Below are 20,541 nucleotides of genomic sequence, written 5' to 3'. Positions count from 1 at the left end.
ATCTAATCTATCTAATAATAGATGGGTTTAATCAAACAGGAACGAGCAATATTATTTTGAGCTGCTAATCCTACTCCTACCTCTAAACCTACCCATAATCATTTTTTAAAACTACCTACACACTCAAAAAACAAATTATACGTTGGATTTACTTAACTTTTTTATGTCAATAGGTTCCACGTAACTGGGTTATGTTGATTTTAATTAGCATTTTTTATTTCAGTAAACTTACGTTTTTTTTACATAAGGTTAATTCAATGCCATTTAGTTGAATCAGGTTAACATTATTAATTTTGTCCAAAACTATTAAGTTCAATTATTCTAAAATGAATATCAAACAAAAACAAGTAATCCAGTTTAATTACAAATTTACAAATGTTATCTAACAAGAAAACCTTTTACAAAATCTTATTGGCTAGCCAGAAGATGGTTTTGTTACAAAGTAGTTGTTTTTTTATTATTAAAACAACTTTAATTGTTATTAGCAGGTCCTCACCCCAAGCACATGCTCTACACTTCACCACAATGGTAACCTCCAAAAGCACTAACATAACACACATTTTTAAATACCAACATAACAGAACATTGAAAAGTCTCTTTCCTCTCCGAATTCAGCCCCTTTGCACAGCATGATGGGAAGTGGAAGTCCTGTTTGATTGCACTGTAAAAAAACTTCAGGTCTCCAATTGAAGAATCTCTAGTGACTGATCACATCTAATTTTTTTAGTTGTAGTTTTTAAAAATTTTTAAAAATGTTTTACAATGTGGGTTACTTGATTGAAACATGCTATTTAAAAATGAAAACATCAAGTTATGTCAAAGAGTAATGGTTTTAAGTCAATATAACATGAAGCAATTACATTTGATATAATGGTGTTAAATCAAGATTTTTTTTTTTAGTGCAGTTATGAAGAAAAACGTGACAGACAATGTGATCACAATAATATTTATTTATTGCGAAAATGTTCATTCAAAAAGTCATTCAAATGATGATGTGTTGCAGTCACAGTCCTCTCTGGCGGTATATAATAGTATGAATAATATGAGGTACAGAGCAGAATTTAAGTTATTAATCCATGAAAATGTTCACTTCCTGAAGGCTCGCATTTTCCATTTTCAAATTCATTATGTAATCCTCCAAAACGAGTTTGCAGCAGAAGTCACGAACAGAGTGAAATGATGAGTAAACTGTAATAAATGCGACTGAAAACAAGTCATTAATATGACAACTGAATACAATAGTCAAAACATTAATGCCACGATTTTAATATTCATAAATAGGAATATGTACAAATATGTACATCGGTAAAGTTGTTCATACACACAGAGAAAAAAGGTGTCAAAATAGTACCTTTAGGGGTGTAACAGCTTGCCACTAGGGCAGTTCCCCTAAAAGGACATCTTTGTACCTTTTTTACTCCTAAAAGGTGCAAATTAGTACCTTAGAGTACAAATCCGTACCTTAAGGTACGAATATGAACCTTTTCATTGTAAAAAAAAAAGAAGGTACAAATATGTCCTTTGAAGGGTACTGCCCTAGTGGCAAGCTGTTGTACCCCTGAAGGTACAATTTTGAAACCTTTTTTTTCTCCGTATGCACGCAAATAATTTTTGTTTTAGTGCTGTCAATACATCGATATTATATGTTTCATTGTGTATGAAAACTACACTTTACGTAAAAATACACATGTATTCTCATGAGATCAGCTCATGCTCACCTGCACCGTGGAGAGCGTCCTGACTGGCTGCAGCACTGCCTGCTTTGGGAACAGCACCACCCTCAACCGCAATGCTCTGCAGAGGGTGGTCCGGACAGCCCGTCACATTGTTGGAGGAGAGCTTCCCTCCCTCCAGAACATCCACACCAGGTGGTGTATGAGGAAAGCCCGGAGGATCATCAGTGACTCCAGCCGGTTAAGAGACAGTTTCTTCCCACAGGCCATTGGACTATGTGTATACTCTACTTCGTACTGTATATTTGTATAATGTGTTTATATACTGTGTGTGTATACTGTATAAATCCTGTATTATGTGTATATTTATTGTGTTTTGTATATTTTATTAACATATCATGCCTTGTAAAGTGCAAAGACTTTCTCCCACCACTACACTTGTTTTGGTGGTCTGACAATAAAAGATGATTTGATTTGATTTGATTTGAAATGTTTCTTGAGCAGCAAATCATCATATCAGAATGATTTCTTAAGGATCATGTGACACTGAAGTAAATTCAGCTTTGATCAAAGGAATAAATTACATTTTACAATATATTATAACAGTAATTTTAGATTGTAATGCTTATTCCACAATATTAATATTTGTGCATATTTTTTTAAAAGAGACTTCTTTTAAAATCCAAATTGTAGTGTAAAAGGGAACCACAAACAAACACACCCGCTCATCTGTTAAAGTGCTTCTGTCATCTGTGATCTGTGACAGTGATCATGTTTGTTTATCTCCTTCAGATGATCAGACTTCACGCTTTCTATGAGATATTGACATTTTGACTGTGAACAGGAGTGACATTATAGATGTCTTTTGTCATGTTGTGATATTATGAAAAGCGTGTGATATCTGATCAGCCAGTGCTGTGTAAGATTTGATCTCCTCATAAAATCCTATTCCTCTCGGATTCGACCGCTAGCTTTTTGTAATGTCTGTTAAATCTGGTTTGGGCTGTTGGATTGCAGATAATCAGAGCTAACTTAGCACCTAATCAGGGTTTAACGCTTACTTTTTTCCCAAGGTGCACATGTGCACCTAATTTTGAAGTATTTAGTAGCACAATACAAAATCTAAGGATAAATACATGGACACATTTAATAGAGGGATACAATGAGACCCTTAAAAAGGATTTAATTTATTAGAAAACAAATAATAAATATTTGAAATGTTTTTAAATATTTCTTTTTCAAACTGTATTTATTAATTATGTATATTATTTATAGAACTACTTTAAACTGTATGAACTGTGGATGTATGTATTTGTATATATGTATATTAGTGCTGTCAAATCCATTAATCGCGATTAATCAAATCCAAAATAAAAGATGTAAATGTGTGTGTATGTGTATAATTATTATGTATATATAAATACACACACATGCATGTATATATTAAGGAAAATATGTTATATTTACATTTATATATAATATAAATATATATACAGTATACACATGCAAATATATACTTGGTTGAGTGTGTGTGTGTGTATATATATATATATATATATATATATATATATATATATATATATATATATATATATATATATATATATATATATATATATATATATATATATATATATATATATATATATATATATAATTATACACAGTACATACATATATTATGTACATATATCTTTTATTTTGTATTAGATTAATCGATTTGACAGCACTAATATGTATATATATATATATATATATATATATATATATATATATATATATATATATATATATATATATATATATATATATATATTATATATACATTCATACACAGTTCATACAGTTTAAAGTAGGCCTATAAATATTACATTGTGTAATTGCATTGTGTCAGTTTATTACAGTTAACTGTAGATAAATGTTTAATTTGACCATGTATTAAATCACAAAATGTGTTATTCTGTATATAATTTAATTTCCATGGCATACATTATAAATTATATAGTCATACTGTAGGAATCCAAATCAGGTTCTAAATAACACATTTTTTTCTACCGGAAACTCTTCTGTGGATTAAATCTGTGTTCTGATATCAAAATAAACAAATTTATCCCTTTATTTGTGACACTTCCCACTCATTCTCTCTCTTCTTTTCTAAAGCGTCAAACCCAGGAAAGGAAATCTTCCTCATAAGCGTTGGATGGGAGCTATGAATCATGGGAAATGTAGGCCATGTCCTGTAGTTCACTCCAACTCAGTGTGCGGCTCGGATGGACACACATACTCCTCAAAGGTGAGATATTCATCACGTGAATGGTGATTAAATGAGGTTAATTGAGCTGAACGAAAAAAGACTCGGCAATAAGAATAACTTGTGCACTGTTAATTGTGACTCATTTGTTTGATGAAATGTAAAGTGTGTGTTGAGGTTCTGGGCTGGATTCACCAAAATCTCCCTAAGTTCTCAAATATTTTTCAAAGAATATCTTATTCTGTTTCATGCCGACTTTAAGAAAAAAAATTTGGAATACAAAATATTCTTAAATATATTTAAAGTTGTCATGAAACAGAAGTTGTGATAGTCTTTTCTTCCCTACTGTGACGTGTATATTGGAGTGGCTTCTACAAGAAAAAATGTCCATTTTGATTCCATGGTCTCTTTAAGATAGAAAATAAGAAAATACCCTGTTGAAAAAAACAGCATATTCTGGTTAGGTCTGTTTTGAAGCATGACAGCTGGATTGAGCTGGTTATAAACTGGTCCTGAGCTTCAGCTACTTTCTTAGGACAAGCTTAGGACCAGCACTTGACCAGCTTAAACCAGCTGTCATGCTTCAAAACATACCTAACCTGCATATGCTGGTTTTACAAGGTAGCAGTTAAGAATAATTTTATGCTTACGAATGTTTTGTGAATCCAGCCCCAGGTGAGGTACGAGTGCAATCTGATCACAGGAATTTAACCTGAACACTATCAGACACAGGATCATTGTGTCCCAATGAGGAAAGAGTCACCTTTAAATTCCAATATCAGCGCACAGCTCTCTCTCTCCTGGCGTAAATGATGCAGTGTTTGGTGATGGATGGTTAGGTGGATGAACTGTGTCCGCTGTTGATATTGGATTCTTGAGTCCTGCGCAATCTCCCCTCCAGCTCAAGAACAGAGAGAAAAACCTGAACCTCCAGCCCAACCTGTGCCTCCCGTCTGTGACCGCACTGCTTTACCCCCACCCACTCCATTTCCTTCAGCAAGAATGAAATCAAATGTGAGAGATGGAGTTAGAGAGAACAGATAGAGGAGAGGGTTTGGACAGATAGAGAAATGAAAAGCACATGGACACGGCAGATATTTGGATTGCTCTTATTGAGCCGCTTCTGATATTTTCAGCTGTAGAATCAATAACACTATATAGATCATTTAAATATTAAATATGTATGCACCATTAAAACAAACTGAAACTGAAACCAGCATACAAAATAAATTAACATTTTCGAGCTATACTGTAATTGCCTTGATGCAGACTTGTTTTGCTATATTTTATGTTTAATGCTGTTATTTAACTACATCAAGATGGATAAATGGATCGCTAGATTTAGAATCAGTAACATTATATAGAAATACGATGATAAAAAACAAAAACATCCATGGACAGTAATTTTCTTGACAAAACCTGAATTAAAGCTCTAGTATGCACCATTGAAACAAACTGAAACTAGACGAAAATAGAAAACTAACATATGAAATCAAACAAAATGTAAATAATACATTTGAAAAAAATCTAACTATATTTACAGACTTTTATTATGGTTTATTTAACTACTTCTGGATGAATGGACGAACGGACGGCTGAATAGATGAGAGTAAATTCACACAATCCACTGAAAACTCACATGTAGTCAATACAATTATTTGTAAATGTTCTTTCATTTTATTTGCATGTATTATAAGCTAAGTATGGCAAAAAAAACATAGTCGTTAAGAGTTTTCCCTGACAGATGTGATTAATTTATTCTCTGAATGCATTTGTGTTCATCTGAAGCACAGAACAGCCTCTTTACTGAACAAAAGACATTTTCAGTGTTAAAAATAAGATACAGGCTTTAAAGGGGTCATGAATTGAGAAATCACATTTTCCTTGAGCTTTTTACATATAAGAGGTTACTTTGCTATAAAAATATCTCAAATCTTCTTTGTTAGTCCAAAAACAACTTTTATTGAAACTTAGCTTATGGGGTTAATGCGTTCTATTATCAGATATGGAAGAAAGCATGCAGAGAACGCTGCTTTTGTTATCGTTTTGATCTAAGCAATTCGCTGTAATCCTAAATGAAAGCTTCTGTGAGCGACATCTTCTGTTTTGTCATCAGTGAGATATTACAACACGTTTCGTTATATTTAAAGGTGCAGTGTGTAATATTTATGAGGATCTATTGACAGAAATGCATTATAATATAACAATTTTTTCAGTGGTGTATAATGACCGCGGGTCACCAGTGAAGTCGCCATTTTTCGCCGCCATGTTTCTACAGTAGCCCTAAACGGACAAACTTCTCTAGAGAGCGCTAGTCACTCTTTGCTCAGACGACATCTTTGTCCTGTGTCGGCCACCGTAGCTTCTCTATGTGCTTCGAAAGGGAGGGGTGAGCAGTGGGTGGTTGCAATTCGCAACCTCATCGCTAGATGCCTTGTAACATTTACAAAGTGCACCTTTAAAACACGACACTGCAAATGACAATGTATATGTTTTTCACTTTATCGAAAAGGATGAACTATGAATAGCTATGACAGTGTGGCAAACAATGGTACATTCATTCATAATTCCATTTACATGAAGCACAGAAAGTCATCATTTGTCAATTATAACTGTGGTAACTCCAAGTACTTAAACTTTATTGAAGCATATGTAATACGCATTAATGTTTCACATGGTTGTTAAATGTTTCTGCTATGTAACGAGAAATTTTTCAAACAAATTCCACACGTGTAATGGTGGGGACATTGAAATTTACTTTAATATGCAAAACTGTTACCCAATCATAGCGGTGGGCGTTTGCTTCCAAGTCTTGAATGTGGCTCGCCTATATCAAACGGAGTGAATGAAAGAGAGGTTCAAAAACAGGATTGAAAATAGATTGTTACCTTTAAATTAGAAGATTATTAAAACAGAGAACATTATAAAATGTTGAAAAATGCATTTCATGAGCCTGATAGTTAGTATGAGTTTGTGTCTTTGTGTATGCCTAAGTTTACTCTTCAATTTTAATCCTCTTCATCATTGGAATTTATGGACCCATTTATCTGGCAGAAAATTGTTCAGTGATATGCACATTGCACACAAACACACACACAAACAATGTTTTGAATGGTGTGTGTTGTTTAGGCAAGTCAGTTTTAAGGGGTCATTGGAAGGTTCAGCACTCACCAGGATGACAAGAGCAAGTAAAGCACACCAAATACACATCACAGATTGATTTAGTACTCTCTTTATTCTCTGTCATTATGGTTTTATGAATATCAGCACAGCAGCAAATGTCCTCAACACACAGATTGAGCTTAAATATGGACACAGATGCTGACATAAGACAATACAGAAGAAATAATGAGAATAATATTCTATTCTATTCCATTCTATTACAAAAGCTTACATTTTCAGCATTTCATAGGGGGTCTCATGTCTCAATATTAATTAGCAGGACGGTGTTTAATTGAGTCTGCTTTTGGATGCGCATATAAAGCGAGTGTGTGTTCGAGGCACTCCAGGAGCTGTGTCTGGATGATGGCCGCTTTCAGCGGTACTTCTGCCTGTCCCGTATAGCTCCGGATGACTGCTCACTGCCAATATCAGTCGTTCCTCTATGTTGACGGTTGAATTTTTTTAATTAAATGCATGAAAGAACAGTAACAACTATTTTCATGATTGTCACACCATAATAATGCAATAATATGCCAAGGTCCTTAAGTCTTTCAGTCCAGATTAAGTGCTTAAACACAGCCACTGTTTTGAATGAGTGACTCCGGGCGGGCCTGTCCCCGTTTATCACATCACTTACCCCATTTAGCAGGATCCTGATTGGTTTACGCGGCTTGAACAGACGCCAAAGTTCCGATTTTTTCAACTCTGGCTTTAGACGCGGATTCGCTTCAAACGTGTGAATGCACAAAAAGCACCAAATAAAAACACTTGCGCAAGACACTCAATTTGCCTCAAATCGCACAGCATCGTATTTTTACATTGACTTAACATGGAAATCACTCGCTCCAGACGCTCTATTCGCATTCGGTGTGAACGCAGCATAAGTCTTTTAATCTAGTCATGACATCATCTTTAATTAAATCCCAAAGAACACCGCAGGCCTCTGTGTGATCAGATCTGATGAACGCAATCACCTCACTTCAAAGGAACTAAAATCATGTCATCATTTAATGAGCGATAAATCTCAACGGTCGGGTTGTGACGGTTAGCCTAAATGTGATCATGTCTCCAACTGCACCACTCAGAATCCTCTCTGTTCTTCCACAGTGTAAACTTGAATTCCAGGCCTGCAGCTCTAGCAAGAGCATCTCTGTGAAGTGTGACGGTCCGTGTCCCTGCCTGCCAGGACAGGAAGTCATCAAACCACACACAGAGAAGAACGGTGAGTCATTTCCTGTGTGTTAAGATGTTGAAAGGACCCGTGAACTGTCTGAACAGAGATTCAATCTGGAGAAATGAAGACGAGAGCTTGGTACACACTGCACACAGATCCAGTTTGTGTTTTAAATCCTATCACGAGAAATGACCGTCATTTTGCAGGTGCTGAAATCTGTTTGTTCTGACTGATCGTTCTGTCTGGAGGCCATTTGAGAACTTATTGTCATGTTCAAGAACCCAGTCTGAAATTATTTGAGCTTTGTGACATGCGCATTGTAGCAAGGTTCGTTGTTCTGGGAAGAAGGAGGCGGGAAACAGCAAACGTTTAAACCCCTTTAATTAGAAATAAACACAAAACGGAAGTACTCACGGGTAGTGTTGGGCGGTATATTGGTTCATACCGAATACCGGTATTTATTTTTGTTATGATATGAATTTTGATTATACCGCAATACCGGTATATGTCACTTAAACAACGGCCAGAACGCGGCACATGGCGTCACTGTTTGAGGGGTGCCATTTCACTGTTGCACTGTAGTGAGAGCACAGCTGAGATCGCCTTACAGCCTATGGCTGAATCTGAAATCGCCCCCTAAAGCCTCATTCACTGTTCCCTATGTTATCCACTTATATTGTTCACTTGAATGAGTGAATGAAAACGAGTGAGTGATTTCGGACAGCCGTTGTGTGTACATCGGCTGTACACTCATTATTGCGGTGCATTGTGAGATTGAATGAGTGCACTCAATAACGTCCACTATGATTTCGTTCACCACTACAAATGATTGTCCCCTCAAATAATGCCCTATTTGAGGGTATAGGGGGCGATTTCGGATTAAGCCCTTGATTAAGTGGAGAATTCAAACTACACGCGGCGCGCAAGAGAGAGCGGTTTCTGCGCTGAGCACCGTGATGAGATTAACAATGCTCACTACATGGGTCATATAGCACATATAGACCGGAGCAAGCGCGTTTAAGGTTTTTATGGACCTATTTCATATACTCTAGAGCTCTAAACATGAACCAGCAGCGTGTATGCACACATATTTCATCACGTCTTCTTCAAATGAAATGTATGCAAAGGACACAGATACTACAGCCGTACGTCTGATCACAACGCGATGACACGATAGATTATTCTGCTACACTGAAGACAATGCAAGTTAATAAATAGACTGACAATTCAAAGAAGAATGGGCAAAAAAGTAACTGCTTTATTCTTTCTATGTTAAACTGACATGTGTCGTTTGTTCCGATACTGTAGTGCTCTTAAATCTATTGAAAATATCCTTAGACCTTTTAAATGTTCTTCCACGTTTCTCCCTCGTTTTGGCAGTTTATTGTTATATAGGGTTAGATTTTTAAAATGCTTAAGGTGCCCTTATATTTTAATATTCATGTGTCTGTAATGAGTGTGTTGCAGGTCTGTGTTTTATTGGTTGTTGTCTCCCCACAGCATCATTTTGTGGGGCTTTGCAAACCTGTATTAACTCTAGTGTGTAATTTTTCTACAATATTCACTCATCATGACAGTAAAATATGGCATTCTAGTCAATCTACTGCAGTATTTCCTCTCTCAATTAGTAGAACATGTGGTTAACACCTGGTCAAGCATAGGGAAAAAAAATACCGTCATGTACCACGAAACCGATATAATTTTGAAAAATACCGTGATATAAATGTTTGGTCATACCGCCCAGCACTATACTCACGGGTGACTGCCGCACACACATAATAAAACATGTAAAGTCCAGGCCTGCTCCTCTCTCGTCCTTAAAGGGTTAGTTCACTCAGAAATGGAAATTAGCCCATGATTTATTCGCCATCCTAGGTGTATATGACATTCTTCTTTCAGACAAATAAAAGTTATATTAAAAAAAGTCATGGCTAATCCAAGCATTATAATGGCAGTGAATTGTATTCGTCTGAAAGAAGAATGTCATATACACCTAGTATGACTTGACGGTGAGTAAATCATGGGCTAATTTTCATTTTTGGGTGAACTAACCCTTTAACTGTCATCGCTCCTCCTATTATGCTTCTGAAGCTGCTCCGTGAGAGATACAAGATATGTTGCGCATTGTCAATCACGCCATTGGCCTCACGTCGTTCTCTCACGGCTCTCGGCCCCGCCCTGCTTGCCACACGCGTTATCCTGCTGGAAGAAGCCATCAGAAGATGGGTACACTGTCATAAAGGGATGGAAATGGTCAGCATATACTGTAGTATTTGTGAGCTTGTGCGAATTGTAGCCTCGGTTTCCTGTTCTTAGCTGACAGGAGTGGCACCGCTGTGTCTTCTGCTGGTGTAGCCCATGATCTGCTTCAAGGTTTGACTTGTTGTGTGTTCAGAGATGCTCTTCTGCAGACCTTGGTTGTAACGAGCGCTTATTTGAGTTACTGTTGCCTTTCTATCAGCTGAACCAGTCTGGCCATTCTCCTCTGAACTCTGGCATCAACAAGGCATTTTCACCCACAGAACTGCTGTTCACTGGATATTTTCCTTTTTTTGGCTCATTCTCTGTAAACCCTAGAGATGGTTGTGCGTGAAAATCCCAGTAGATCAGCAGTTTCTGAAATACTCAGACCAGCCTGTCTGGAATAACAGCCATAGAGAAAGTTTCTCCAGATGACTTGAATAGCTCTACTTAGAAAGAATTATGAACTCATTCTGAACGATTTCCGATCATACTTGGGTTTACTCTTGACAAGAACCAACTCAAGCCAAAACGTTTTTAAATCAGATTAAAAAAATCTTTCTGCTTGAATTTTCATTGGCCACATTCACACTGCTTTTGACCAATTCAACATGACTATAAAATATTAATTTATTATGATTTTATTGAAATGTATTATAAAATATATTATAATATTGTAGTCATTAATGAGAACTTTTCATGAGGTCACATACGGGCCACACTCTGAATAATGGAGAAAAAAAATGATATGAAATCTGAGCGGACGCTCAAATTGAGATGCGTTTCCAAAAATCTAATTTTAATTGAATTTAAAATCATCTGTGAATGTGGTTTGGATTGGGTTTGGGAAAGTGACTTTAGTGAGTTTAGACTACAGAAAAATAAACGGATTTTGAGCTGGACACACCAAAACATTTTTGCTGCCTGTCTTAACAAACCATAAGAGACACATGAAAAAGCCTCAAGAAAGAAAAACACTCAGATGCAAGACGTTTTTTATAGTTATTGTGTGTGTGTGTGTGTGTGTGTGTGTGTGTGTGTGTGTGTGTGTGTGTGTGTGTGTGTGTGTGTGTGTGTGTGTGTGTGTGTGTGTGTGTGTGTGTGTGTGTGTGTGTGTGTGTGTGTGTGTGTGTGTGTGTGTGTGTGTGTGTGTGTGTGTGTGTGTGTGTGTGTGTGTGTGTGTGTGTGTGTCCTGAGGGGAAAGTGAATAGTGGATTTAGTGTTTTGGGAACAACCCTGGACATCACAGGAACAAGTTTTCTGGAGGAATAGAAACACACAGAGAGAGCGATGGAGGCATGATGCCGTTTACACAAAGTGAATGTGACATTCAGATGTACTATTATCCACAGGAAAGAAACATCTCAAATGAGATATATTTAACATCTAAGGTTTTTCACTTGAGATTAAATGGAGACAACATTTGGATTTTTTTTCTTTCCTCTCCAAGATATTTCTCCTAAAAAAGAGACCAAAAAAGTCACTAGTTGTCAGAAAGCAGAGATCTCTATATGAACTAATTTCTTATCAAATGATCTGAGCTGCTCCTGATTCATTTTATCACTATACTCTTACTAGATGATGACTCATTTGATTCTCTCTTAAAGGATTAGTTCACTTCAAAATGAAAATGTTCTGATATTTTACTCACCCCCATCTCATCCAAGGTGTTCGTGTCTTTCTTTCTTCAGTCGAAAATAAATTACGTTTTTTTGAGGAAAACATTCCATTTTTCTCTGCATCATAGTCTTCCATGGCAACCAAAATGTTGAAGGTCCAAATCAATGCAGTTTCAAAGGGCTTCGAAAGGCTTCAGAGGATTTGCTTGATCCTAGACAAGGAATAGGGTCTTATCTAGCAAAACCATCGGTCAAAAAAAAATTTAAACTAATATACTTTTTAACCTAAATTGCTCATCTTGCGCTGCTCTGCGAAGTGGGAACGTGTGAGGACTAATACAAACGCCCTTTACCAAAAAAACAGTTCATCTTCAACTTCAAAATCGTCCGTCATTGTTGTTTTACCTTTTTTTTGCTAAAGGACGTTTGTATTAGTCTTCGCATGTGCACTTTGTAAACATGGGGTGGTACTTCTGCCTACGTCTACACTCTAAAAAAAAAAAGGTTCTATATTGCACCAAAAATGGTTCTTGGCTCGTAATCATAGGGGAACCTTTTTTAGTGCTATATAGCACCAATTTTGGTGCTTCAGTGGTTCTTCAGCGGTTCTTCAGAGGTTCTTCAGCGGTTCTTCAGAGGTTCTTCACCGGTTCTTTGACTAAGGTGCTATATAGCACCTCTAAAGAACCGCTGAAGAACCACTGAAGCACCAATATTGGTGCTATATAGCACTAAAAAAGGTTCCCCTATGATTACGAGCCTTTTTTTTTAGAGTGTAGCGTGACCTTTCTGACGTGATTGTGCAATCCTTGGCACGTCGCAGAGCAGCGCAAGATGAGCAATTTAACATCAAGTCAACACCCTCAAAGCTTCACAGGCCCCACTCTAAAAAAAAAGTCTCGTAATCATAAGGGAACCTTTTTTAGTGCTATATAGCACCAATTTTGGTGCTTCAGTGGTTCTTCAGAGGTGCTATATAGCACCTTAGTCAAAGAACCGGTGAAGAACCTCTGAAGAACCGGTGAAGAACCTCTGAAGAACCGCTGAAGAACCACTGAAGCACCAAAAATGGTGCTATATAGTGCTAAAAAAGGTTCCCCTATGATTACGAGCCAAGAACTATTTTTGGTGCCATATAGAACCTTTTTTTTTTTAGAGTGTATATCGCTCGCCCTGGGTTGACATTTTATTCAGTGACATTAGTGAGTTTTGATTTATATGCTGTTTAATGTTGATGATTGTGTTGTTTTTAATTTGCATCTGCTTACATATGATATCAGTTGTTTCTGCTTCTTTTTCTTTACCTCTGTATTGATCAGGAGATGCTGTACTCATTCAGGAGATGCATAATAGCGCCCCCTACCGTATAACACGGAAAGCCAGAAAATATCGTCAAGCTAACAAAAGACAGAGAAAAAAAAAATCACTCACGACTGAATAACTTTTAAAAAGGGTTAATCTATATTTATATGCAGTGATATATAATTTCATGCAGACTATGCAGTGATATTTTACATTTGATTACTATTTTTGTACCTGAAAATCTAGTTTAGACCAACATATTTAATTTGTATTATTGTTCTGCTGTATTTATTTGTGCTGTTGCTCGTAATTTGATTATTTGTTCTTTAACAATGTTTAATATATATATCAGTTAGAGAACAGACACTACAATTAAAAACTGAACGTGTTTTTTCAATAAAGTGTAAATGCGGCAGTCATTCACGACGTCCAGTCTGGCGCGTTTTCAGATCATGCTTATGGAAGCTAAACTTTCATAGGAATAAATTGAAAAGTTGAAACACTCTCCGCAACGCTCCGTTATGAATGCCCGAGCTGAGTGGCCGTGCACATTTACATTCTGTGAGTGAGATCCCTCCCCTGTGGGTGGGTTGATAACATGCGGATCTAGCTCCTGTAGTCTCTAGCCTCTGGCCAAAAAATCCTCCAATGACGCAAAATGACTATATCTGAGGGGGAATGAGGTGGAAAAGTACCATAATTTGAATAGCCTCCTCTGTTGTGTAGTAAAAAGTTGTGTGATATGTAAATAAATGTTGTTTATATTTATTTACCAAATTTATGTGCACACTTGTCATTTCAGAAATGCACCGATACAAACAAGCGTTTACTGCGCGCTGCGTCTATGTCAACACCACGTATCCGCAGGCGTAACACACCAGCTCCGTGACGCTAGTAGTTTCGGGAGGTCTACTAATCCCCCCACCAGAAAAAAATCCTAGGGGAAACACTAGCCACTGTGTAAATGTAATTATTTCAGTAATAAATTGGAGTAGAAATATAATTCAATATAAAAACTTCCTTATGTGCAGTTTAAATGTTAACTATCAGTTTTTGAGTGTTACAGATCAATAAATTAGCAATCAATATATTTTTTGAGAGATAATTTGGTAACACTTTAGAATAGTGGTCATTAGTTAACATTAGTTAATGTATGAACTAACCATAAGCAGTACATTTGTTACTGTATTTGTTCATCTTTGTTAACGTTAGTTAATATAAATACAGCTGTTCATGGTTTGTTCATGTTAGTTCACAGTGCATTAACTAATGTTAACAAGATTTTAATAATGCATTAGTAAATGTTGAAATTAACATTAACAAAGATTAATAAACGCTTTATAAGTGCAGTTCATTATTAGGTCATGTTAACTAATGTAGTTAACTAATGTTAACTAATGACCATTATTCTAAAGTGTTACCGATAATTTTCCTTAACACTGTCTACACCGGACGTGAGCAGCGCAACGTGACAAAATACAATAGAAAGACAAAAAAACTTGTTATAATCAGTGATGATGTCTACACTGGATGCGGTGTGACACGACGTGACAAATCCCTGACAATAAACTGATGCCTCTGTCTATTTATGACGCATTTATGATTATGGTCAGTGTCCGGTGTAGACACGGTGTAAGAAAAATGTACATACTCTACTGACATACTGATATACTATATCCAAATGAATCATTATCAAATCAAGATCTGAATCAAATTGCATTAAGAGCTTGTGAATCTGAATCAAATTGAATCTGAATCAAAATTATATGACGAGTTCACTTATATATCCTGAGCACTGGCTGAGCAACGTCTGAGCAATAAAGATTTGTCTTGTTGTGTTTTGATGACACGTCAGTCGGTTATTTTAAGGGTCTGCTGTTGTGTGTGTGTGTAATTTAGATTCATGACCTCTAGCCTGTTTGCACTTATTTCCCAAAGGCTTGCTTCCCCAACAGAACAGAGTCTCTCTGTCAGTTATGCTGCGGGATCTGAGCAGAGATGAAGGTTCGGTCTGATAGGAACGTTATGATGTCTGTATTTTAATGACTTCAGATCACTGACATGATCTTTAATTGGAAAAGTGCTGCATACATCAGGAAGCAATTACCACAGAAAGAGAGAGACTGATAAAAAAATGTGTCATTTGAAAGTCCATTTCTTTCATTTCCTCACGTCTTTATTGTCTCACGGCCTCTTCTCTTTCTCTTTATTTGACATGTTCATCTTGTTTTGTCATTTTATCTCTGACTTTCATCTTGCTCTCTTTTATGTGTCCCTGCTCTGTATTCAGATGTAGCAGTTATTCCTCGGCATCAGGGCTCAGTGTTTTTTGCATTGAGGAAATCTCTTTTTTCTCAGCGCCTGTCCATTATCTGTGATTCTCGGTGGAGCTATATTGTAGTTTAGAAAGATAGGTGACAGAGGGCAGGACAGAATGAAAACAAACTGAAAGTCCATGATAACTAAGGCCACATCCACACGAAGCCAGAGCTTTCCCTATCCAATCTTTTTTTCCCCTCGTCTCAAGAAATATCTGCGTACACACGAAACCACTGAAACCAACTCAAACCGATGTAGTATACATGCCAGACCAGTATGTGGCGCTGTAATTCTGCCACAGAAATACACTAAAAATGGAGAAGTAGAGTTGCGGCTAGAAGGGGTACAGCAACGGTTGGACGTGAGGCAAAATCTCACGATAAAAAAAAATTAAAATAAATTTGCTACTTACCAGATTGTGTTTTGTTAATGCCTACACCTACCCCAACCCTAAACCTACCCTTACAATAATGCAAATACAGTCATTAAATGACGCAACATTGATGTGCGCATGCCCAGTGGCCGTAACTGTATCCCTTCTAGTCTTTTACCGTGCGGGACGTGGTGTGATGACATCACCGTTTCACAAAATATACAGATTGGCTGTACACACGAAAACGCAAGGGTGTCAGTTTCAGATTTATCCACTCTGGGACCCGGTTTAAAATGCTGGATCCATGTGGACGAAAAACTGATACGGTACAACATTTTTACTTATACAGCTAAACTTAAATAGTGAACACAAACTCTGTGTGGATGGGGCATAAGACAAACTGAACATAACTGTGACACTATCATTGTAAAAAAAATTATAAATTACATCAACAATAATTGGTAAAATACTATGAAAATAGTTTCAGTTATGACTTTTTCCCCCCACTAGAATCAGTCTATTTAGTTTTGTATCAAACAATGCGATTTTTGGTGATCGAGATCTGGCAGTAACAGCACATCTTTCCACTTGAGCTAGCGATCCGCTGACAGCTTACCCTGCTCGTGTAATTCAGCATATGCCAGCAAACCAATGAGAATGCGGGACAAGGATGACGATACATATCAACAGAGCATAGGCGCCAACGCTGCTGTGGATTCACATACCCGGAACTACAGATTTGAAGAAAATTACCGTCATTTTGGGAAATAAATAAATGACAGAGTTACATATGTATTACTAACATTTATTATATCATGTAAGCTTCATTGTACATTTCAAACAAGGGAATTTATAGTAATTTGTAGTGTTAATACTAATTAGCGAGTCCATGAATGGCTTGGATATGCAGAGCATTCGCAGCTTATATGGGCCGCATACCACTGATATACAGCTCTGGAAAAAATTAAGAGACCACTTAACATTGAGAATTCAATGTTATGTCTCTTAATTTTTTCCAGAGCTGTATATATATTGTTGCATTGTTGCAGACCATGTACACCCTTTCATGGAAATGGTATTCCCTGGTGGCTGTGGCTCTTTCAGCAGGATAATGCGCCTGCCACAAAGCAAAAATGGTTCAGGAATGGTTTGAGGGGCACAACAATGAGTTTGAGGTGTTAACTTGGCCTCCAAATTTCCCAGATCTCAATCCAATCGAGAATCTGGGATGTGCTGAACAAACAAGTCCGATCTATGGAGGCTCCACCTCCACCTCGATCTGCTGCTAACATCTTGGTAACATTCCACAGCACACCTTCAGGGGTCTAGTGGAGTCCATGCCTCGACGGGTCAGAGCTGTTTTGGCTGCAAAAGGGGGACCAACACAATATTAGGAATATATATATATATCAGGGGTGTAACGGCACACAAAACGGACGGTTCGGTACGGTACAGCAGTTTTACAAAATTGCTTTTTATTTATTTTTATTCAACAGTGGTTTACTGAAAAGATTGTGTCTGCCCTTAAACTAATTCTAAAACTAAGTTTCTTAAAAATAATGCTATAAACTATAAGGAGCCCTTACTTACACATTGCTATAATATTAAAGGTTAATAACAGAGCCAAAATTCAGTTGCTATGTATTTTTAGATATAATAATCAACACTTATAAGCTTCACATAAGGCAGTTTTTGCATTAACTTGTAAATCTAATTATATATTTTTTTTCTCCAATTCGTTGTTTTAATATAATTATTTATACACAGTGGTTGTCATTTTCATGACAGATTTATTTAAAAATACATTAAATAAACAAGACATCACCAACAGGTTAGGTAGAATATAATGAATATATAGGCTAATATAGGTCATATATTTAGTGAAAGAGTTCAATTTGTAATGTATCCTCAACATAACTTAACCCTAAAGCCATCTTTTGTCAAATGAGGGAAAAATCGTTTTATTTTTTAATAATTTCCTTAATCTGAGCGGTACACGACTTGGCTACTTTTTCTAAGATTACCACCTGAACACACACAAAAAAAAAATCGACTAAATTCTACAATGTTAAGTGTTTGGAAAAAAAAGTCCTTAATCCCGCCTTCGTGGACAAAAATGGGCACCCATAGGAATGAATGGAAAAAACTTTAATTCCAAGCATATTTTTTTTTATTTGTCCAATAAAAATCAATAAATCTAACAATGCAGATCATACATACACACAAATGAAGGAGGAGCCTATACAACATTCTCAATGTGGCAAACACTCACACACACGCCCGCACACACACTCAAACACACACATCCACAAAAGCATTGCATTGAAAGCCATTGAATGAGCCAATAACAGAGTGAGTTTTATATTTTTTTATTTTTGTCAAATAAAAAACAGTCACTCACGCATACACAAACAAAGGAATTAAATGAGCCAATAACAGGGCATTTTTTTAAAACATTGGTTTACAGAGTTCAGCCCATATGCAGCCATTGAGTTCTATTGCCATCTAGTGGCTATTGATATTTTAGTTTTAAAAAGAAATTAATACCATCATAGGTCACCAGATGTCACCAAAGTCACCACATTTTTAGGTTTTGGCTCTCTGGACTCTTTATTTACTGAAGTTATTTTGGAATCACACTTTTGACCTTCGTGCCCAAATGTGTCCGGGGGAGATTAAGGGCTGTTATGCGAGGGTGGCTTGAGGGTTAAGAGATATTAATTCATGTTTATTCTTTAGGAAGAGATGATCACGTTCACTTGCGCACCGCGCTGCCGCTTGAACTGACGCACCTATACAGTGATCAGTCATGTCACATTAAAGAGTGTCAAAACGGGATTTATCATTTGAATTTCATGATAAAATGGACAGAATACTTAATATGTTCGCGTGGGAACTCGGATTGAAGTGTGTTCCGCGCTTAAAACAAGCCTACTGTTGACTGTTAAAGATTGCATTCGGAACCGTTCGGTACACGCGTGCACCGAACCGAAAGCCCTGTACTGAAACGGTTTGGTACAAATACGTGTACCGTTACACCCCTAATATATATATATATATATATATATATATATATATATATATATATATATATATATATATATATATATATATATATATATATATATATATATATATATTGTAGTTTGGATGGTTTCATTGTGATTATACTGGCTGGGTTTACAAAAGTTTATAAAACTGACAAGATCTTTAAGTGGGGCATTTGGAAAATATGCCTATTTCCAAATGTAATCATGTGCATCTCTGGTGACTATATTGCTGGATTAAAAAAATCCTGGATTAAACACACTTGCTACAGACACACCCCAAAGCAGAGGCGTTTTAGTGTTCTCAGAGTGGAGTATTGCAGCTGTAATGTACCCACACCGTAAGGAAAACGGGAACAGAGTAAAAAGAGTGAAAACTAAATTAAAACAGGACATAACAGAGCATAACCGTTACAATTTATTAGACATGCTTTTTAATCAATAAAATGTTGTTAAACAATTCAAATGGAACCCAGAAAACACAATGGATTTTATAGGGCCCTAAAATGACGATTTCTTAAATGTAATTGTTAAATTGTAAGTTTCATGACTGCAATTAACTAGACATGCTAATGACAAAAAAATTACCATTAAAACAGAAACCATAAACATTAAAACTTGAAAAAAAATTGTAATGAAAAAATGTTATTTAGATTTATTGGGACCCTATACAGGATATTTACATTTATGCATTTAGCAGAGGCTTTCATCCGAAGTGACTTTCTCGACTGCCCGAGCCACAGAAATTCCTGGAGATACTGAAAAGGAGAGACAAAGAGGTGGAGATGATTACAGATGGAGCCAGAGGGGCTGGAGATGGGCGATGGGTTTGTTAGGATGAAAGGAGGGATGGAGACGGGGAGAAATGTGATCTGAAGAGAAACACAAGAGATTTTCACTCACAGCAGGAGAGAAAAGTGAAAAATAGAGGGATCACCTGAGAGAAAAAGAGAGAGGTGTGTGTCTGTGTGTGTGTGTGTGTGTGTGTGTGTGTGTGTGTGTGTGTGTGTGTGTGTGTGTGTGTGTGTGTGTGTGTGTGTGTGTGTGTGTGTGTGTGTGTGTGTGTGTGTGTGTGTGTGTGTGTGTGTGTGTGTGTGTGTGTGCGCGCAAAGAACACCCGCTCATTATGTTTTGAAGAATCGTTTTTCACGCTTTACTCTGCAATATAATACAACACACACACGCTCATCTTTCTTCATTGGGCCGTAGAGGAAAAACAGCAATATGAGCCTTTCAGTGGAAAATTACATCCACCGAAATCTGTGTCAGTGATCCTTGTGTTTCTAGGTCATTCTGTTATGCAGAATATCTTCATCTTCCCTATCGTATATCTTCATATGTTGGATAAAATAGATGTAAATCACATTTGTTACAGGATTT

At 36.6% G+C, this 20,541-nt stretch overlaps 1 protein-coding gene across 1 annotated transcript in view; it reads left to right on the top strand.

Moving 5' to 3' along the window:
• The window catches only part of spock1 (SPARC (osteonectin), cwcv and kazal like domains proteoglycan 1), a 338,493-nt gene that overhangs the window by 279,404 nt on the left and 38,548 nt on the right, over positions 1-20,541 (top strand). Inside the window, exons 6-7 of the mRNA XM_079839582.1 lie at positions 3,834-3,966; positions 8,194-8,308. Coding sequence (XP_079695708.1) covers positions 3,874-3,966; positions 8,194-8,308 — 208 coding nt within the window. The 5' untranslated portion in view covers positions 3,834-3,873. The remainder of the gene's footprint in view (positions 1-3,833; positions 3,967-8,193; positions 8,309-20,541) is intronic.

This window comes from Gobio gobio (assembly GCF_949357685.1).
Source record: "Gobio gobio genome assembly, chromosome: 16".
Lineage (NCBI taxonomy): Eukaryota > Metazoa > Chordata > Actinopteri > Cypriniformes > Gobionidae > Gobio > Gobio gobio.
The sequence above is the reverse complement of the archived record's forward strand: the minus strand, read 5'-3'. Positions and strand labels throughout refer to the sequence as shown.